A 21,482-nucleotide genomic window follows, 5' to 3' on the forward strand; every position below is an offset into this window, starting at 1 on the left:
ATAAATTACTAACATGCAACATTAAATTCAAAGAAAAAACATTTCCCTAAATTATTCAAATCAAGAACCCTAATTTTTCCAAATCATAAAATTATAACAACAAAATTCAATTAAACACACAATTGGCTATACAAAATACAATTTAATAACATATGAACCACAACTGTAACACAATTTAGCTCAATTCAACTTCAAATTTAACATTGTGCGCAAAATTACTGAAAGCTGGCCTCTTTTTTTCGCCCACAACAGTGCTTCAAAAACTCCTCTTCAATCTTCGCAAATCCTTCGCAATTCAACAATGACCAAGAAGCCTAAGATTAATTCAAATCCATTCCAAGATTTTCACTGTTTTCATTCCAAATTTTAAACACAATCAAAAGGGGGAAAAATATCAACAGAGTCGTTATTTAAAAGGGGAGGATTAGGGCCTGTTCTCTTTCGTTGAAATCCAGTTCAGTTCAGTTCAGTTCAGCTCAGTTCAGTTCAGTTCAGTTCAGTTCAGCTCTTAATTTACGTCTAATGATATTGCTAATGATATAAAGCCAAATTTCATTCTTTTAAGCTCTTATTACAACGACGACGACGACGACAACAACAACAACAACAACAACAACAACAACAACAACAACAACAACAACAACAACAACAACAACAACAACAACAACAACAACAACAATAATAATAATCAATAAGTAATAAATAATAATAATAATAACAATAATAATAATAATACTAATAATAATAATCAATAAATAATAATAATAATAATCATCAATAAATAATAATAATAATAATAATAATAATAATAATAATAATAATAATAATAATAATAATAATAATAATAATAATAATAATAATAATAATAATAATAATAATAATAATATGTACATTTGTATATACACATATGTATAGTAATAAATAATCAATAAATAATCAAAGATCACTAATCCGTAGTTAAAAATCACTAATTAATAAGTTCGGTTCAGTTCAGTTCAGCTCAGTTCAGTCAATCGGAACAGGCCCTTAACCCACTAGCCGTTACAGTGGGACCCACTAACGGAAATTATGACATAATCTTAACGGAGGTATTGAAAGCTATAGTTTTGAGTTTTTGGAGGTACCAATTTAAAATAAAATTTTAGATAGGTACCAAAATTCAATTAGCCCCATTTTTAAGGTACCAAAATCCAAATTTTCCGAAATTAAATTACTGTATAGGATTTGAAAGACAATCCTTGTTTTAGTTGAGTGAGATCACAACACAATACACTTCCTCCATTGAAAGCTGCTTCTAAGCTTTCTCTCCTCCATTGTACCAGTTTCTGAGGTAAGAAATTTTCTCTTTTTATTAAATCACCGAATAGCAATTTCAAAATCTAGGGTTTATGTAAATTTAATTGTTAGTGTAATCCAATTTAGGTTTAGATTATTCAACTATTACTTATAATCACTCATATTCTGAAAGTTTGCTCGTTGCTTAAGGCGAAAAGAATTTGAATAGTTAATTGACTCATATTTGATTGCTAAAGTTGCAGGCTTTTCATCACTTAACCCTTTAATGTTAGAATGGAACTATGAAAATGAACAATTTAGGAGTGTTTAAGTTGATTTGAATGTTATGTTATCATCTTTCAACTTAGTATTGGATTTGCTGTGATTGTTTGTAAAAAAAAAAAAACGAATTTATTCTCTCTTTTCTATGATTTTGTTGATTTCGTGTTTCGAAAAGAATTGTGCTTTTTTCCTTAGATAATGAGCAGCAATATAAGTATTTGGATTGTCTTTGGTGTATTTATGTTATAATTAATACATTTAACATTGATTAATTACTCCCTTCTTGTTCATTAGATTACAAATTGTGGAAATTAACACAATTATCTCAATTTTTACTTGAGAATTGTAAAGTGACAGAAGAAGTAATGGAAACAGGAGAGAACTTTGATGCAATTTTATGCTTCTTGGATTCTTAGTTGGAATGCTGTATACATTTGCCATATAATGCCAATGTGTTTAGGGAATTGTTGACACGTGCTTTCGGACATAACATTTCCACTTCCTTGCCACATAACAATGGTTTTGCTACCGAAGAAATGTTTTTTTATTTATTTATTTATTTTTTTTTTATAATTATTCTGTCTAACCTAAGAGTCTAAGACTGTGCCTTGTATTTCCTATTGCCTAGAATGAATAAAGGAGGTGGCGGAGGTGGACCTACAGCCGCCGCCGCTGCTGCAGCCACGCAGAAGCAGAAGGCTCTTTTGCAGAGAGTTGAAACTGATGTTTCCAATCTTGTTGACAATTTCACTGTTCTTGTCAATGTTTCCCGGGTTTGTCTTCACCTCCTTTTATGTAGTAAGTTGTGGATTTTATTTAACATATACTGTTGATTTGTTTTGTGATATGCATGCCTAGTTTCAGCTTTAGTAATCTTAGCTGTGTTTGCCTGATTTGGGTGACTGTCAATATTTTGTTTAATTCAAGACATTTTATTTCAAGTGTGAACCAAACATTAAATATAAAAAAATTCAGAGGTTGCTTTAAATACATGAAACTTTAGTATGTAAATTTCAATCTATGCTTCCCTATTTTGGGGTTTTCATTCGATTATGTTGCATTCCAATTTGTGAACCATAAAGGTTCCCACTGGGGGAGTATTTGGTTCAAGTAACTCATGTATAAGGGTATGGGTTTAGTATAGGTAAAACCTATATCTTGTGTTTGTTTAACAAAATACCAATCTCCAAACTAAATTAAACACGCGGTATTAAGTATCACGTTCCAATCCCATACCACTTTATGAAACAAACTGCTGCTGCTACAGTACTGATTTTTTAGTAATGAATTGTGGTCATTTTTCAGGATGACTGCTTCTGCAGTGGCATAAGTTAGAACCTTTAACACTTTGTAATAGGATAACCCTTTTTTTCCCTCTCTTAATTAGCTTACATCATGCCTGCTGTGTAAAGTTAATCAGGCATAAGTTAGAACCTTTACCACTTTGTAATAGAAGTGCCATGCTTGTTAAAATCATCCAGCATTCACTGTTAAACATGAAAGCTATGCCTAAGTTTCACTTTCCTTTTGAAGTGCTAACGATGTGTCATTAGCTATGTCATGAATAAGGCACTGTTATTAGTGTTTGTTGAAGCCTCTGAATTTCTTAATCCTGTAGGTAAATGATCCACCCGTCAGAAATCAACAAGAAGCTTTCATGATGGAAGTGCGTGCTGCCAGGATGGTGAGAGCATAATCTTATTATCTTTATTATATGCTCTACAGTATTAAGGCACAAGGCTTCAGCCTACTGTCTGACTCTAAACTCCTTTAAGTTGCATTGTAGTCTAGAACTTGTAATTTTTCCATATTTTGCCAGCATTTTCCAAGCTGCATGGCTATTAGTGACTATGTTGCTTTAGATTGGTGTTGCTATGGAATAATGAAAATCTATCCAAGTTTTACTTTGCCCTATAGTTCTTCTGTTCCATTTGGGGCCTTGTGGTTTTTTTTTTTTTTTTTTTTTTTTTTTTTTTTTTTTTGCTTTGTTTGTGGGGGGGGTGGGGGGGGGGGGGGGAGCTCAAGAGTTAAGAAAGCGGGTATAAGGTGAGAGGACCACAAAAACCATCTAAATAACCCAATGGAACCCAAGTCAGTTAGGAACTCAGGAAAATTTAGTAAGGGTGTGTTGGATATTTACATTATGAAAGGAGAGTATTTGTGAAACTTTCTAAAAATAACATCGCAGTAATTTTAGAATGAAGTATAAACTTGTATGATGGCAATCAGCAACTGATTGCTCAAGTTTTACTTGTACTGAGTTTAACTTATTGTTAAGGTAGCAATTAATCTTCGTCCTCCTTGTTATTTTCTTGCCATTCAAATTTGCACTACTGTTCTGGGGAAAACTAGATTTTTTTCTCTGTTATGTGAAATAAAGGAGGGGATTGTGTGAGAAAAATGATGTCTGACTGAGCAGTCTTTAACCCTTAATTCCTATCTGAGAAAAATGGTTTTTATGCATTTTATATGCCTCAGTGAGTCATGACTTGCCTTTTTCTCCTCTATGTTGATCAATATATTCACCTAGCATAATTTTTATATGCGAATTTGTTGCATTTCTGTATACAATTGCAGTTTTGTTCTTGTTCCTGTTGCTTTAACTTGATGAGAGCGTGAGTTTAACATAAGCTGACTTGCGTTTGACAAAAAAAAAAAAAAAAAAAAAAAAAAAAAAAAGAAAGACTGACTCTTTATCGCATAATCCATATTTTGTTAACAATTTGCTCTTTCCTACTTAATAATGTGCATGATAATCTTCCTGTTTGAGGTATCGCTCTACTTTGGGGATTTAAGAATGACCTCTTGTTGTGCCTCCTTGTAATCTATATTTTTTACCTGGGAGACTCTGGGACTCAACCACTAGCACCTACTATAATTCATTAGCTTTTGGCCTAAGGCATTTGAAAGACTAGTTACAAAGATAGCTGCTGGATGATGCTATTTGTTGCCATATTCGGAGTATATGTATTATTGTCATCATGATTCTAAATCTCAGATGGGGTTTGGGATCACAGAACCACATTCGCAGGCATGTCAGGCAATGCAGATGGTTTGCAGCTTAAAATCTCAGGGACCCAGTCACAGTAAGCACAAAAACCTTTACAATGGGGTCCTGATGCTGTGACGTGGTTGAGATTTAATACCATGATTGTCATTATGCTTTATATCAAATAACCTCGATCCCTAATCACATCTTTTTTTAGGCTAGTACTAGTTCTCTTGACTGGAATTCTCTGTTGTAAGAAACACGGCAAAGAAAGTTGGGTCTCTTTCTTCCCCATTTTTTCTTGTCCCTTAACCTCATTGAATTGCCACTCAATTTCTTTCTCTGTATACATGTTTTTTCAGCTACAATGCCTCTGTAATTCTGTATACATGTTAATTCTCTTTATATCACTTGTATGTTTTTGGTTGATTAACAGGTCCAAGCAGCTGACTCATTGTTAAAGTTGGTGTCAGAATTGAAGCAGACTGCTATCTTTTCTGGATTTGCATCACTCAATGACCATGTAGAACAACGTATTGGCGAATTCAATAAGCTGACAGATAAAACAGACATTACTTTGGGTAGAGTTGGGGAAGAGGCAGCAGCCAGTCTCAAAGAACTTGAATCTCATTTCTATTCTTCTGCAGAGAAGGCCTGCGCAGCCAGCCAACCTTCATCACCTTGAGGTTGGCATGAAAGTTGCAGTCTAATATATCTGACTGTCAAAAGATGTCTAGAGATATGTAGTACCTGACTTCTATTATTTGTGTATTTCGGGTGATTAAAGGTACAACACTCCACAGTTAAGGTCGTTTGGGTGGGGGCTATTTGCCTATTTGTAATGTAGACTATGTAGCTATGGATGTCAACCTAGCAGATACTTAGAGCCCCTTGTTGTGTATATGCTGTGACTGAGAAAAGTCTAGGTTTATTTGTAGAAGTGAATTATTTGTTATGTAGGATCTTGCAAAATTCATTCCAAGAGTTGTTTCAGAATACTATTTTGTCTTGAATTTTAACAGGAGATATTATATTAATGGTCAATTATGTGCATTGGAGATGGTGAAAATATATTTTTAGAAATAAACATGGGATTGAAATTTTGAAATATTGAATGACTGAGAGGAGTATTCAACCACGGAGCAATTTTAAAAAAATTAAAATATTCAAGGTAGACATCACTCAAATTACTGCTGAATACCCTTATCACTCCTAAGAATAAGAAGGTTCCTTGAACAATTGACAAATAGCATTCGGGGTGTAACTGAGCCAATCAAGCATCTTAAGCCCTCAATCTGATTCAAGCTAAAGCCCTAACCTATTAGTTCAGCTATCAGAAAATCATGCAAAGTTCATAAAATCAACAGCTTTAATAAAAATTTCTTGATAATAATGCTTAATATCTGGTTTAAGTGCCTCTCCAGAAACATGTTTTCACAGAGAGATGCTCTTTATTTTTACTATTGCTGGCATTACAATCAGAACGGTATAACAAGCTATAAAGCACCCTCATACAACCCGTAGAAGAAACACATAAGCTCAGCTACAACAGCTAGGACTGGTTCTAAAAGGCTAAACTCCAGCTTCGATCTGCTGCACCAATGTCTAGCTAACAATCAGAACCACCATTATTCCATTAACACCTATCAAGACAGACAAGTAAACAAAATCAGAACACAATATATGAGAACATGGCCCATCCTCATATATGAGTTACATGACAAAATCTAACTGAAATTGCCAGAAAGTAGCCATATAAATTTATTATGACCACGCTAAGTGCACAATACTAGTTTTAAACACCTTGCACTCAGAAACATGTCTAACAAGGCTCATATACTATCATAATCTTTGTCTTATTTCTCAGATAATCAGGACTTGGTCCAAAAAGTGCCCTGAACTTGGTCACTTAAATTCTGAGGCTGAGACATTTGTATCAATATAAAAAAAATGAATGCCTATGGTTTCACTACTTACTTTCTAACCAAAATCTTCTTAATTCTGCACTGCTTCTTTCTCTCTCTCAGTAGCAAGAGACTTAGCAGCCTCATATCTTGCATTAACAGCATCCCAGGAAACAAGATTTTCCATGAATATTGAGATGTAATCAGGCCGTCGATTCTGCAAAACAGAGAAATATGAGGTTGGCTTGTGAGTCACCTTATCATATTCTGAGAAGGAAAGCAGAAAAAAAAGGTTTTCTTATTCAACCAAATCCATTTGCAATTTTTTCTTTTTCATAGTGGGTGAAAGGAGGGGGAGGAGGAAGCATTTGCAAGTATTCTGAGACTTTTGAAAGTTAGCCTAACCTGGAAATCCAAGTAATATGCATGCTCCCAAACATCGATAGTAAGAAGCGGCTGCAACATAAGACAAGCCATACATCAAAATTGAGACTCAAATAAACAAGCTCTTAGCATAACACTCTTATAATTATCAGCTCACTACAACATTTCTAGGCATGAGCCTAAAGATATATTACTCACATAATAATCCCAAACAAGAGGGTTCACAGCATTTGGGCTCTTCACAACCACAAGCTTCTTGTCATCTTCAGATGGTCTCGGGTTTACTGCATTTCCAACGTCCAATTTATTTGCTTTGTCTGTGTTCAAAGAGGAATTAGTAGATTAGCATACATCAAATACCAGAAGCTGATTATTCTTATTTTTTCCCTTTTTCTTTATTAAGATGAAAATGGGTAAGGCCATGCTGTGAAAAAACAAAAGATATTAGTTCTATGGGGTACTCACAAACAAGCCAAGCCCAGCCAGAACCAAATTGTGTGGCAGCAGCAGTCTTGAATTCATTAGTAAATGCTTCAAAGGAACCAAAATCCTTTTCAATTTGTGCCAAAAGCTCGCCAGAAGGCTTTCCCCCACCACCAGGTTTCATGGACTCCCAGAAGAACTCATGGTTCCAGGCCTAAGTAAAAAATGCAACTGTGAAGATACTGAGATTCTAACAATGGTAGTCTGCATTGAAAGAACGTTACAAACGCATACCTGTGCTGCATTATTAAAGGAAGGAAGCATGTCTCCTTTGTTATATGTGATTCGTACAACTTCTTCAAGTGGCAATCCATCTAATTCTGTTCCAACTATTTGCTTGTTCAAGTTATCCACGTATGCTCTATGATGCTTACCCCAGTGATACTCAAACGTCTGTTTGCTCATGTGCGGCTCCAAGGCATCCTATCAAAAATTAACATAGAGGTGCCAAGAGATTAGCAAACTCGAGATTCAGAGGACACTGCTTTCCATTCATACATCAAGTAGCTTAAGTAACGTCAGGGAGACAAATATTATGCAAGAATTATCATATAAAGAGCTTTCAAGTAATGTGAATCTTACAAATGGATAAGGTGGGGGCTTCAAGTCAAATTTGGCTGTAACAACACCAGCACCGGCTCTTCTTACTCTTGTCTGCTGCATCATTAAATTGTCAGGGAAAAAAAATGCAAGTATTCTTCACAAAATAGAATCAAATTAGAGGGGTTCAAAATCAAATTCTATACCATTGGTGTTTTAAGAAGATTGAGCTTCATGATGACAATTTTCTCTAACCTCTTGAAAGTTTCAAACACCATAATCGATAAGAAGAGGTACATCATGAGTTATAATGACAAACTAGTGTTCCTGTTTAGCAATGCAATTTCACCTAGCAAGGCAAGCTCGCATTTGAAATTTACATGATTAAAGATAAGCTTTTCCGTCCCCTTATAGAAATTTTGTACATTTTGCTTCTGTTACTCATAATGGTTGGTCAGTTGGTCACTTTATCGAAATAATGTAATTCACTTGGCCTTTTATTTGTCAATTTGATCTATCAATCTGTTGCTTATAGCCTTATTAATTCACTCGATTAAACAAAGTCCGGAAATTTCATATCTTAAGCAATATATAACGCATAAAAATTTCAAAGCTCTATCACTAGCCTCTTGATTGCATATGGCTTTTCGCCAGCTTATAAGATATAACTGGCTTCTTGCTTATTCATGTCATTAATCTCCTCATACAACCAAAAACATATGTTTGGTAAATGACTTTCCAAGTTGAGAATCCTCCTTTAATTGTTCGGCCTCACAACTAATCTTACCAAACATCTTTATAACCTAATTATCAAATTTAAAATTGATGTTATCTGTAATTAGTTAATTACACATAATTTTCAATCCTAGTAATTACAATAAAATCATGAAAGAATACACCTTTTTTTTAAATCCCACATATAAATTTATCAAGCAGCTTAAAACCCATTATCAATAAATATATCTCACATAAAATATTAGAAAAATATTTAAAAATTAAAAAAAAATTAAGAATACCCACTTCCTTAAGCTTACAAGGTGAGAAGCGGATAGAGTTTAGTCCCCCTTTAAACCCTGCAAAAATCATCAATTATATTAAATTAAACAAAATTCAATCTAATTTTATTCAAAAAAAAAAAACAACGAAATGATTCAATGAAGAGGGTCAACAAACCTTCATGAGTGGAAATTGAGGACGATGGTGAAATTGAGGAAGTTGCAGCAATTGCAGACATTGTTTTTCTGAGCTAGAAATGTTCCAAATTGTTCTAGAAATGTGCCAGACACACTCTTGTACAGCAACAACGTGGTATATAGATACTTGGGTGTTTACTAAAGGACAAAGGGTAATTTCACAATTTGATGAATATTATTGGAGAGAAAATAAAAGCTAAAATTAATTATTGAAAAGAAAAATTAAAAAGAATAATCCCACATTTCGCACTTCTGCTCAAAATAGAAAATTAAGTATTGAAATAAAATATATACATCAACACCCCAATTCACGGTGTGAAAAATCTTCAAACTCCTTAAATTTTTTACACCTTGGTTGGATAAAATCTATCTAATATATACATATAAACGAGAGTTTTTTTTCCGAGTTTTTAGAGAGTCACGTAAGCAAAATTGGCGAATGTGATTTTAAAGTTAAACTAATTAAATATTAAATATTATTTTTTGATATTAGGAATATTATTTAAATATGTAACAAATTTTAGCACATAAATAAAAAAAAAATTGTAATCATTCAAATAAATCGTGCATCGCACGAGATTCATCTAGTTTAATATTAATTAGTAAACTTTTCGGTTTGATCCGCGTAAAGTGTGACTCATAGGCTGCTTTATTTATTTATTTATTTATTTATTTATTTTTATGGAGCTTACTAACTACTTTGTATATCTTACTTAGATGGGGAAAATAATTTTTTAACTGAAGTATAAAAGAAATGATTTTCATTTTAATACTGGATGTACTCATTGAATCACATAATTTTATTATGAGTGTTCACATATATACTTTTATAGTTTTATCACATAATTTTGCTACGAGTGAAAAAATATTAGTAGTTGCTCAAGATGTAGTTCTGTTACGACTTACGAGTGCATACATGATACATAATAGTTGGGCAAGATGTAATTTGAAGTAAGATTTATGAAAAACTAAGGTTAATACTTGTGAGCATATATACTTCAACACTTCATATACAACTGTATAGTGAACGTTTTCGATTTTTCTGTAAATTTTATATGGTGAAGGATACACCTAAACCTCATTCCCTCACTATGATTGAGACATTTATTTATTTTGGTGGAAATTTTTTGTGACAAGGATAATATGATAATGTTCGAAAAAGCCAGAAAGATGGTGACATGATGAGCACATAGGAGGTGTTATATCTAGTACAATTGTAGAGTGGAGCTGTGTTTCTTCTAGTACATTGTGTACTGCATATGAAATAAAAATCTTGGTTCATTTTAACCCAGAAATAAGAGGATTGGACTTACCAAATTTGAATTTTGTACTTTGTCATTAATTTATCTTTAAATATAACCTTTACTTCATCCGTTTTTTTAAAGTGTTTCAGACCTCACATAATAATCCAATGAGAGACATGAATTGGTTGGTGTTAAAGTAGAGAGATTGTAAGGACCATGTTAACTAATAAGATCGAAGCAAACTCAAATATACAAACCTTATAGAAATTGAGACAATAGCTATGCAATAGAGGAAGTAATTATGGAGCACTGCATATGAAATACAAAGTACTTCCTCCGTTTCTATTTAGTTGACGCGTTTGATTTAGGCACATATATTAAGGAGAGGAGAGAGAATGAAAAGGCAAGTGGGTAGCTTGTAAATGCAAGGTAAAAAAATTACCTCAAAAGGAAACGTGTTAACTAAAAAATAACTTCCTAAAAAGGAATACGTATCAACTAAAAAGAAACAGAAGTAGTATTAATTAAGTGGACAGGAGAGTTCATTTTACACTTGTACCAATCAAATTTGATGGAGTTAGTGCATGGGAAACTCCCTTTATAACTTTAAGGTTATAAATTCGAGCCTCACCAACTACATATGCTTGGGAGTAGGGGATTCACTCACCTCTCTCCTCTACTCTCAAGTGTTGATCTACATGATGAATGTCTTAACCTGTGAGAGGTGTTTATACTCCACGCCGATTGATTTCCTTGATAGTAGGAAATATCAGGTTTGAGAATGAATATGATTGTGGTTTCTCAGTCTACAATGAGAAATAGCTTTTCATACCAATTATAAGACTTGTAAAAATCAAAATGACTACATGTATTCTCCATAGTAGTAAAAATTGATACCATATCTCAAGTTTTCCATCTCATGTCATATTTTCATCTACTACGTATTATAATAAAAATTGTAAAGCAGAATATTCCATATCCAACATGCATACATGAACCTTTTATGAAGTTTATGATAATTGAAAAATAATGTGTAAAACTCAAGAAAATCTTTCAAAAAAAGAATAGAAATTAAAAAATAAAAAATACTAATTAGGGCAAAATGGCCTCTCTGACCCATCCCTATGACTTGGTATATTGAAATGCCTCAATCTTCCCTCTTGCTTCTTCATATACCCTTCACACAAAAATGCCTTAGAAAATTTATCCTCAACTTCTCTATTCACATCATGAACAAACACATCAGTGTCACCATCCTCCCTATTCCTAGCAATCATCCCGGCAGTGTAAATCGCGGTCATCCTTCCGGGAGCCTCATCGTAGTACCCGGTAGGTGCATCCACCATGATCACATCCCACTTAGTTTCATACACTTCCTTAGGTAAACCCTTCAATGCAAGTTGACACATTGAATGCCTAGCATCACCTATTGAAGTACACTCTTCTCCCTTAGCCATTTCCATCAAAGTATCTGCCTGATTAACCTTACTATCATAGACAACATGATAAGAGTCTAACATAGGAAATCTACGTTTGATTTGTTGAATCCATGACTCGTCTTCTTCTAGGAAAACAGTCCGGCCTCCATAGTTTAACGCGCTCCACATTAGACTGTCATGGCCTAGGCCGAAAACTAGGAAGTTACAAGGGGACTTTTGTTGTAGGACTTTGGCACTAACTGAGATTTCCTTTTGTGTTTGTTGTGGTGTGATGCTTGAGGTTGTGTAGTGAATGAGGGCATGAGATAGAGAAGATGGGAGTTTCGTGCAAGATGATGAACAATCCGAATCTCTACTTCTTACAGTTTGTGAAGTACTTTGATCAGAAGATGATGACAAATTTGATCTTAAGATGAAGAGGAGGAGAAAAGCAAGGGTAACTCCTAAAATGAGGAGTTTGATATTAAGAGGGCCTTGAGGTTTAGGCCTCATGGTAGTTCTTCAATGAATGTAGAGATCAAATGACTGGTGTTGTTCGCTCTCTAAATTCGAGGATATGATGTTTGGAAGAAGCTAATGTTGGTGTTGCATAGACAAGAAAACGGGTTTTTATGAGATGAGCATATTGGTTATGTGATGAAGACTATTGAGCAACTATTGAGTGAAGATGAAGCAAAACTACACATAATATTTGGTAGCTAAATCGGCATGTTTGGTATGTGATCTTCATTAACATATCTTAGTTTATAATAACATGATTAGTTTAGAGATTAAGTAATTGATTTGATTGTTAATAACCTAGGAAATCAAAGAGATAAGAGTTATGTTTGTCTGTCAAGTAGTAGCTTGAAAGGAACATAATAAGAAAGCTTCACAAGGGAGCAAATCAAGGGGTCATGATCTATATTAGTTAACTTTTTAGTGGTAGTTCAGTAGTTGTTGAGCTTGTATTTTATTGGTTATCATGCTTTTCGTACAGTTTAAAATTTCTACTTACATAAACAACCAACAAGCTTAATAATAAAAATATGATAAGGAAGTACATCAAATGTTTTTAAAATACTCATGAAATGCCTTATAATTATTGTGAACAAACCTATCCCATTTTAGTAAATTTTCCCCAACCTAGCATTCTATGTGCAACCACCAACAGACAAAAATTACGACTCTATGCTTTCTGATGAACCAACTCTTAAAAATTGAGCGAAAAGAGATGATCCAACTCTTAAAATTTGAGCAAAAAGGTATGAAAAAAATAAATAAATAAATAAAAAGCAACCAAGAAACAGGTAACATCAGAAGATTCGGCACATTAGATAAACAATCGGACTTAAACCAAATAATTTACACGAGAGATATGATGAGATTTTTTACTGTACAACGGCAAAGTCAGGGCGCTGAATGCACCAACAGAACAAATTATTACATATCAGCTTTCTAAACATAGAAGCATGATCAAAAAAAGGAGACAGCAGCATTATGCTTCTCAATGTTATTAATCAGACTCAAGATACAGAGTATTACAACATAAGCGTGTTTAGCATCCTAAATAGATACGAAAATTTCTCCTTTCACCAGCTTCTTTGCACTCCCATTTTCACAACTTGTTGGTCCCGAAGTAGTAAACATATCATATCCGAATTGAGTATATATCGGTTTTCATCACTTCTCTTCAAATTCAACGTCTATAATGTCAGGGCTAGAATTTGACCGGGTTCCCTTGTCACCCCCCTTTGAGAAAAAATCACTCTTTGGCTGCCAGACAGTGTTACCACAACCTTGACAGCGTATTACGCTGTTCTTGACACCTATAAATTGTCGTTTGCATGCTGGGCAAGCACCCTGTGAAATAATTTGGTTTAAAACAAACAAAGTGCATGAGAACATTTGATGCACGAAGAAGATTGATATATTACACTCAAGCATTTTGCAGTTATGCGGCAACAAGATCTGGGTTTTTCCAACATATTACAGCAGCTATAAATATTTTTCATTGTTTTTTAATCTGCTAGCATATTGTAGCAACTGACTATATTTTCCATTCTAATTTAAAAGTAGGCAGCTGAAAGGCAAGTTTCCTTTTTCTGTTTCTATTTTACTGGCAATGTTTTGACTTTTACATCAACCACATACTCTACTTTCACTATCCATGATGATTAAAAATTATGGTAAAAAATAGTCATGTGGGATAATGTTAGATTCTTCCCATTATACTTCGTATAATTTCAAAACATCCCTTTTAAATATAAACTCATCAACAATTGCAGCCATTAATAATTGAAATCATGTTGACAAGAGTCTGTAAGTAAAAAAAAAAAACCGAAGCAATATTATCCAATATACTTGGCAGTACAGCAACAGACAAGATAACCAAACCCCATTCAGAAGGAGAACAGAAATATTCCAGTAATATACGACATTGTATCCGGGATTATAACAGCCTGCTGTTCATGGAGTTATAACTGAGATCAATTATGCTTCAAATCTATAAATATGGTAACATCATAACTTAATACAGCTTCCTTTTCAAATCATTTATCACCAAAGACTTTTCTTAACCGACCTCACCAAGTCACCAGAGAACAACGATCCACCACAAAAAAAAAAAAAAAAAAAAAAAAAAAAAAAAAAAAAAAAAAAAAAAAAAAAAAAAAAAAACCTCTCACCCCACCTATAAATTTCTCATATTTCTCTTACCACACCACAGAGATCCCCCAGTAACTCGAGACTTTACATGACCCGGTATATGAGGACTGATAAAGGACCTAGAGGGGGCAATACAGTTGTAAACAGTTGTTTACATACTTCTCCCTTCTGTTATTTAATCCCCGGCTTCTAAAACCCTTGAGATCAAGCCATCTTATCATCTCCCTATAAATAGTTTTTAAAGGATAAGATCATATGCCACACTACCCACCAAAAAAAGTTCGGTCACATACCTATATTACTTCTATTGACTGCAGTAAACTGTAAGTTCAAATCCAACACACACCAAAAGAAAAGCATTTTTCAACTGGATTACTCAGTCACACAAAGTTCAAAGCACCCTTTCCTTCCACCTATCACCAGACTCACATTAACTCCAAGCTGAACAAAATTGGAAAGTACTCAGACCCCAATACCAGGTTTACCATCAATACTTTTTGGACAAACCATTGGATTCTATGTTCTAACCCTGGTGCAGCTACGTTTATAAAAAACCATTACATATGGTCTCTTCACAGACATACTCGTGGACTTTCATGTTTTGATTAATGGAAAGAACTAGCCAGCCATTAATAAAGGGGACTAAATTCAATATGCTAGAGCTAGACTATTATTAGAACAAGGTGTCTCTTTACTCGCAGACAATGTTCAAGAAAAAATTGAGGTCTTGATCACAAAATATTAGGAAAACAACTAATGCAAGCAGATGCACTTACCTTTACGGTCATGTTATTAGCAACAGCAGTGATCAGAAGAGGACCAGCAATTGGCAGTACCCAAGTGGCAATTATCAAACACCGAAATAGCCATCCAGATAAAGCAAACCATAAGAAGAAGATTGTCTGAAATGGAAATGAACAAATAAAGTAAGCACAACCAAAACCTAGAGCATTGACCCAATTGATCTATGTCAAATATGGACATGAAAAGTAATTAAAAAAAATAGTTCTGGAATGAATAGAACTAAAGATCACTAATACAGAAATCGCATGAGTATATTTTCCATGTCTTCATGGTGGAATGATGGATAAACAATGAATCCAACACAAGAGAATGAAGATGAAAGGAAAATGGCTTCACATACAGATAAAGGTGACAATAAGAACATGGTAAGACAAGAACGAAATAGAAGTCAAAATGCAGAGACAGAGTCAAGGAACAATACAGACATTAGAAAAATTCTCCTGCATTAAAGATCTATTGATACTAATGGCTTCTTGCCAACAGTCACAAGATTTGAAAGCATCTACAGATCTACCATCATTTTGTTAAAATGGCGAAAAAAAAAGGCACCGGAATGTAAGTTATGGCAGAGTAGCCTTTAGATCAAATGAATTACTTTCCTGTCCTGCAAGAATATGTTCATTCTCATTGTGCAAAGTTTAAGGTGAATTAATTCGCTTAGCTCTTTAGATATGTTATATTAATAATGACACTCACTTCAATTTTGGAATTTACGTTATCGAGTGAATTTTATAACCTGTGGTAAACTCCTTGTATAGATAAAGGGTATGGAAAGTTTAACAAAATGAAGTTCTCATTTCAGTTTGCAGACGTTAGTCAAGAAGTTCTCCTTTAACGTACAACGGATATCTTCAGGGGGCTGAGGTAGTGAGGGCCTGAGGGGTACTCCTTTAGACATAAAAATAATGTCATCTTGTAATATGTTTGGTAATAAAACCTCCCATTCACATTCAAAATGAAAGTCCAGCTAAGTAGGGCTATTAAAAGAAAAATACGCAATTTTACCACACACTTATGTCTCCCATGTTTATCTATGAAGCTATGTGAATCCCAAATGACAACAAGAGCCTACTGAACTAGTCAATTCACCAAATCAGTCTTATTTCTTCACCTTGAGGCTCCATTGACTTGTTATCAACAACTTTAATAAATTTAGGTCCAATACCAATAAATAAGAATAGTTTGTATGAGTAGTGGTAGCCCACTAAAATGTTAACAAAGCTCAAAGGCACATTGAAAATTAACCACCATAGAGAAGCACAAATGCAAAACGGTGCATAAACTTAGATGATACGTACCGCAGAACTCCTTCCAAGGGGAGTATCCATAAAACTATTGAACTGCTTCCTGTACTGCAAGAGGCATGTAATAAACAACATTAACCATTATGTCAACTTCCACAAAAAAAAAAAAGAACAAAGAGGTACAATCAAATTACACAACACACGAAAAAGTCATCATCACGTACTTCCAACTAAAATTATCATCTATACTTGCATAGGGTATGATTTTCCAAACAGCACGATATAGCAACATTCAAAGGCAAACAACATCCACAAGTTCCAACGATTATCACAATTTTCATGAACAGGAATTTCAAGTAAAAGAGCCATGTTTGCATTTGTTCTCGTCATCACGAGTCTTAAAAGTTAAAACCCTAATTAAGTCAGCAACTTACTCAAATGCAATGAATAATTTGTTCCCAATTCGATAAATTGAAATTGCAAATTTTAAATCACCCATATCTTCCAATGACTATACCCCCATTCACGAACTGGAATTCTGAGTAAACTCCTAAACGGAACGTGTTTGTATTTGTTTTCGTGCCTTAAACCCTAATTTAGTCAGCAACTCACTCATGCAATTGATTAACCGATAAAATATCCCCAATTTTACAAATTGAAATCACAGCACCACCCTACTCCCCAAATTCCATGATTTTAACCAAATTGCAAACAATATAAACAACGAAAAACCCTAAATTCAATCAAATTGCAGAAATAACAAAACAGAATTAGATATAGATAACGCGGGAAATACGAACCCTAGGCAAATTACGAGAGAAATCAAGAGAAAAACTCCGCCATTTTTGCGTGACTTCAAACTCACGGTCCAATTCACGAACACGAACAGAAGCAGCTTCAGCGGCAGAAGAAAGGCGACGGGAGACAGAATAGCGACGGTCGAAGCGCTCAGCGGCCTTCCTAGCGTCGAAAACAAGCTGCTCAAAGCCGTCGTTAGCAGAGTGCCAAACCTCCTTCCAAGCTTCACCGGATAATACGCGCCTTTTTAGGGACTCAAAGTCTCTGCGCTGAAACGCCGCCACGCGCAGCGGAAGACGGCGAGAAGGCGACGGAGGAGAGAGAAAATAGGGGTGTTGATGATGGTGGCTGAGCTTGAGTTTTCCATTGATGGAAGTTGAAGGAAGGAAAGAAATCGCCATTGATGAAGAATTTGAAGCTTTTTGGAGTTAAGTTTGAGTCTCTATTCTCCTCTCTTCTCTTCTCTTGTATTCTATGAGTTGAGCTGTTTCTGTGTCCGAGTTGATTTTGGCTGTTGCTGACTTGCTGTTACTGTTGCTAAGCCTCTTGCTTTGCACGTGCATATCTCGTGGATTTGATTTTTCGTTTTCCTACTAACTCCGTCTCGTAATTAGATTTTTTTCCTCTCTCTATTACATGAGGAATAAATACTAAAATTAGGAATCTAATTAAGGGACCAAAAGAATATTTTTTATGATTAACTAGTCTTTTGACCCGTTAGATGCACGGGTTGTTCTTAGGTTATTTTTCTTGAAAAGCGTCGGTTTTGTTGTGGAATATAGTTAGGTATATATACATAAATATTATGAGGTGTGAAATGACATATTTGTTTGTTATATTTTAAGTTTAGGAGATAAATTATTTCAAAAAATAAAAAAATAAAGTTTTTGGAGATGAAAAGACTATTTTATTGTTAATGTAATGTGCATTAATTAATTTATGGGAAATTATCAATAATACCCTCCAATTTCTGACTTTTATCAATGATACACATCATTAAACTTTCATTATCAGCGGTATCCACATAACTTTGCCTTAATTGCTACAGTGACTAAAACGTTAAACAAACGTTAAGTACACTTAATTGACAGGTTTAAGGGGGTTAAAGGTGAAAATACTTAAATGCCCCCATCATATATATAATCTCCCTCCAAAAATCCCAATAGATTTCCCTCCTTTTTTTTTTCTTTATTTAATCTCCCTCTTTCCTATATAACCTTCTCCCCTCTTTTTCTTTTCATTTCTAATTTCTGATTTCTATTTCTTTCTCCCCTCTTTCATTTCTTTCTCTTTGTAGTTGTTTGTAGGGTTAAGCTTCAATTGCTTCTTCCGGAAGGGGTTCATCTTCAAACAACATGAATGGAGGGGTTGCTTGGTTTAGAGGCATGAATTGTAATTGTGAACCACCTAGAGCTGCGGATATTAGGTTTTCAAACTCAATTGCAAATCCTAGAAAGCCATATTAAAGTGTAGGCTATGTGAATTCTTTATGTGAGTAAGTGAAGACAAAATTGCAAGGAAAATAGGAGAGAGGCAAGGAACCATGGCAGAAGCAGCTGCTTTACATGCATTAAAGGCAGAATTTGCAGAGTTTATGCACAAGATTGATGAATTTGCTGATTTTATGTACATGGTTGTGAAATTAGTTGTAGTGATGTATTTGGGGTTGTTGATTGTTGCTTTGAAAAAGTAGCCTTTTAAGATGATGGTTGTAAATAGATGAACTGAGTTTGTAGTTGGTGCTTTACTTTGAAATAAATGGAAGTGGTTTATTTTGATATTATATTGCAACATGTCACTTTATTTTACTTTTTCAAAGTAAAAAAAAAATGCACAAAATTGGAGAAACGGAACATAAGCAAAATCATATGTATATATCAATACAGCATCATAGTTCTGTTGTAATCACTTACAAAAATCACAGCTAGTACTGCTGCCAAGTCAATCCCCCCCCCCCCCAAATAAAAAAATAAATAAAATAAAAAAACAAGTTCAGGAGTTCATTTCCCAAATTAATAATTTCATGCCTATTAATTCCCCAAAAAAAACAAGTTCCTGCATCACTTGAAGCTTATAAAACATGTTCAAAAACTACTTAAGAGTATTATAACTTCCAAAAACACCTAATAAACTATCGTTGCTCCTTAATTGTTGCTGACAGGGTTTAGATTGGGACAAGTCTTGTGGCTGGCTGCCCAATTGTGAGGATGAGATCTTTGTTGCAGATGCTTCAGCATTTGACTTAGCTCTAGCTTCCTTTGCATCATTTGATTGATCCTTTGATCTTGGGTTTTTAACAACCATGGACTTAAGTGACTCTAGCTCCTTTCCTAGTCAAACCCCCTTGCAAGTTGCTTTGTTGTGCCCCAAATTCCCACAGTTGCTGCATTTTACTGTCCTAGACCTCTTCCCTGGTTGGTCTTCACCCTCTTCTCTCTTCCTGTTTCTACTTGGCCTACCAACACCTCTCTTCATCTTTGGTGGATGAATGTGTTGGGGGTGTTTAGCATTAACTGGTGGTCATTGACTTGAATCAAGGATAGGGTGAATAGCATGATTATACAATTGCTTGTAGGTCCTAGCAGTATACCATGAGCTTACATAATTGTGAGGATCAACTTTGGCATGAAGCATTGCCCTCACTGCATGTCAGCAAGGGATACCAAAGAGTTACCAAGCTCCACATGAACATATTTTTGAGTTGAGACTTAGAGGAAATTAGGACTTCCCCACATGTATCTCATACTCCCCTAAACTTGACTGAAAAGCTCTGTAGGTAGAGGTAGCTTTACTGATTTTCCTGACCAGTTTTGCAATCTTGGGGCATAATTCATTGTCCTTCCAAGATTGTGCTTCTCATTCCTTGAAGTAATCCTCACCATACACAATCTTCTAATTCCTGCCATTTATAGATGTTATAGATATTAGAACACAAATTCACTACTGCTTTATGGCCTATAATAAAGAGAAAAATAAATTGTGAGATTTACCTTCAAGGAGTGTTAAGCTAAGACAGGTCTACACATGTCAACACCTAAGGTTGAGTTAAAACTCTCAACAAAATTGGATGTGTTTGAATCATTGCATACATTTGGATCAAACTTATGTTTGCTCCATTTTGATTAATAATCACCTAAATTAGAAAACCAAACCATCACATCCTTTCCTCCTTCCTTTTGCAATCTCTCTATTGCTTTTCTAAAGGTGAACTTGTTTGTGGCATTGCATGCCCTTCATAATAAGGTATACATCAAAGCACCTGGGAATTCCTTTTTATAGTTCTTGCTCAAGTGTCTGCAGCAATATTTCCTCTTTGCATCAGGCTAAACTTCTGTCAGAGCTAGATCAACTCCCTGTTTGTGAAAGTTATAAGAATTAGGTGCTAACAACAAATGTACATTCAAGGTAAGTTAAAATGGGTAAGATATGTATACCTTTTGTCTGTCAGATATAATGGCCCAATGTTTCCTGTTGGACTGCTTAACTATATTGTGAAGATGCCAGAAGAAGTAAGACCAACTCTCTTTATCTTCAACACTCACAATAGCTATGCTATTGGATAAATCTCATTGTTGCCATCTAATGCAACTACAGACAACAAAATACCACCATAATTGCCTTTTAAATGTGCCCCATCAACACTAATCAAAGGCTTGTACCCTGCTAGAAAACCCTTCCATCGTCCAGTAAAACTTATGAACACACTAGTGAACAAATTGACCTTAGGAATGCTCTCACTCAGCTGCCAAGCTACAAAAGCCTTTGACTCAGGATTAATGTGGCAAATCATGTCAGCATACCTTGGCATCAGGGAGTAGGACTCATCATGTCCTCCAAATAGTTCTTGAATGACATAACTCTTGAGCCTATACAATGAAGCTTGTTTCATGTATATCGTAAATCTTTGAAATAAAAGTTCATTCAATGATTTGTATAGAATATCGGGAGCTACCCTAATATCTTCCATCACTTTTAGAGCAGCCCACTTCACGGTGCAAATAGGGTTATATGTTTCCAAACCCCAACAGTTATGAACATCTGGCCATATTTTCTTTATTGCCCATGTTTTACCATCAACTAACCTACTGGCATGTGTAGGCGTCGTTCGAAGTGCGCCTACGTAAAAAGCATGTGTGAATATGCTTGACACTCATAGGAAGTGGGAATTGACACAATACGATTAAGGACCAATAAAGTAGGGAGCCGCCAACAAGTTTTTAAGGAACTTGTAAACCGTTCACGGATCATGAAAAGGCA

The 21,482-nt window shown here is 34.7% G+C and overlaps 3 protein-coding genes and 1 pseudogene across 4 annotated transcripts; 1 reads left to right on the plus strand and 3 right to left on the minus strand.

Annotated features, from left to right (window-relative positions):
* Positions 1-1,193: 1,193 nt before the first annotated feature.
* LOC145583105 (mediator of RNA polymerase II transcription subunit 22a-like) lies at positions 1,194-5,547 on the plus strand. Its single transcript, XM_081640256.1, has 4 exons — positions 1,194-1,330; positions 2,186-2,330; positions 3,176-3,241; positions 4,983-5,547. Exons 2-4 carry the CDS (start codon positions 2,187-2,189, stop codon positions 5,229-5,231), a joined length of 459 nt encoding a protein of 152 aa, XP_081496382.1. The 5' UTR covers positions 1,194-1,330; position 2,186; the 3' UTR covers positions 5,232-5,547.
* A 357-nt stretch (positions 5,548-5,904) lies between these two features.
* Positions 5,905-9,183, minus strand: LOC145596100 (superoxide dismutase [Fe], chloroplastic-like). 2 transcript variants are annotated; one of them, XM_081652534.1, is made up of 9 exons: positions 9,031-9,183; positions 8,878-8,930; positions 7,900-7,971; positions 7,552-7,740; positions 7,300-7,471; positions 7,033-7,151; positions 6,856-6,906; positions 6,524-6,667; positions 5,905-6,189 (listed from the first exon to the last, which is right to left on the minus strand). In XM_081652534.1, the coding sequence occupies exons 1-8, from the start codon at positions 9,089-9,091 to the stop codon at positions 6,542-6,544; spliced, it is 843 nt and encodes a 280-aa protein (XP_081508660.1). In that variant the 5' UTR covers positions 9,092-9,183; the 3' UTR covers positions 5,905-6,189; positions 6,524-6,541. The 2 variants fall into 2 exon arrangements, with proteins under 2 accessions (XP_081508660.1, XP_081508655.1); XM_081652529.1 differs by having other exon boundaries at positions 7,900-7,974.
* Positions 9,184-11,283: 2,100 nt separating this feature from the next.
* LOC145583111 (glucuronoxylan 4-O-methyltransferase 1 pseudogene) lies at positions 11,284-12,325 on the minus strand (annotated as a pseudogene).
* A 703-nt stretch (positions 12,326-13,028) lies between these two features.
* Positions 13,029-17,731, minus strand: LOC145596109 (uncharacterized). Its single transcript, XM_081652536.1, has 4 exons — positions 17,228-17,731; positions 16,482-16,535; positions 15,156-15,281; positions 13,029-13,575 (listed from the first exon to the last, which is right to left on the minus strand). The coding sequence occupies exons 1-4, from the start codon at positions 17,624-17,626 to the stop codon at positions 13,396-13,398; spliced, it is 759 nt and encodes a 252-aa protein (XP_081508662.1). The 5' UTR covers positions 17,627-17,731; the 3' UTR covers positions 13,029-13,395.
* Between the last annotated feature and the right edge of the window lie 3,751 nt (positions 17,732-21,482).

The sequence above is a fragment of the Chenopodium album genome, chromosome 2 (assembly GCF_948465745.1).
Source record: "Chenopodium album chromosome 2, dcCheAlbu1.1, whole genome shotgun sequence".
NCBI lineage: Eukaryota > Viridiplantae > Streptophyta > Magnoliopsida > Caryophyllales > Amaranthaceae > Chenopodium > Chenopodium album.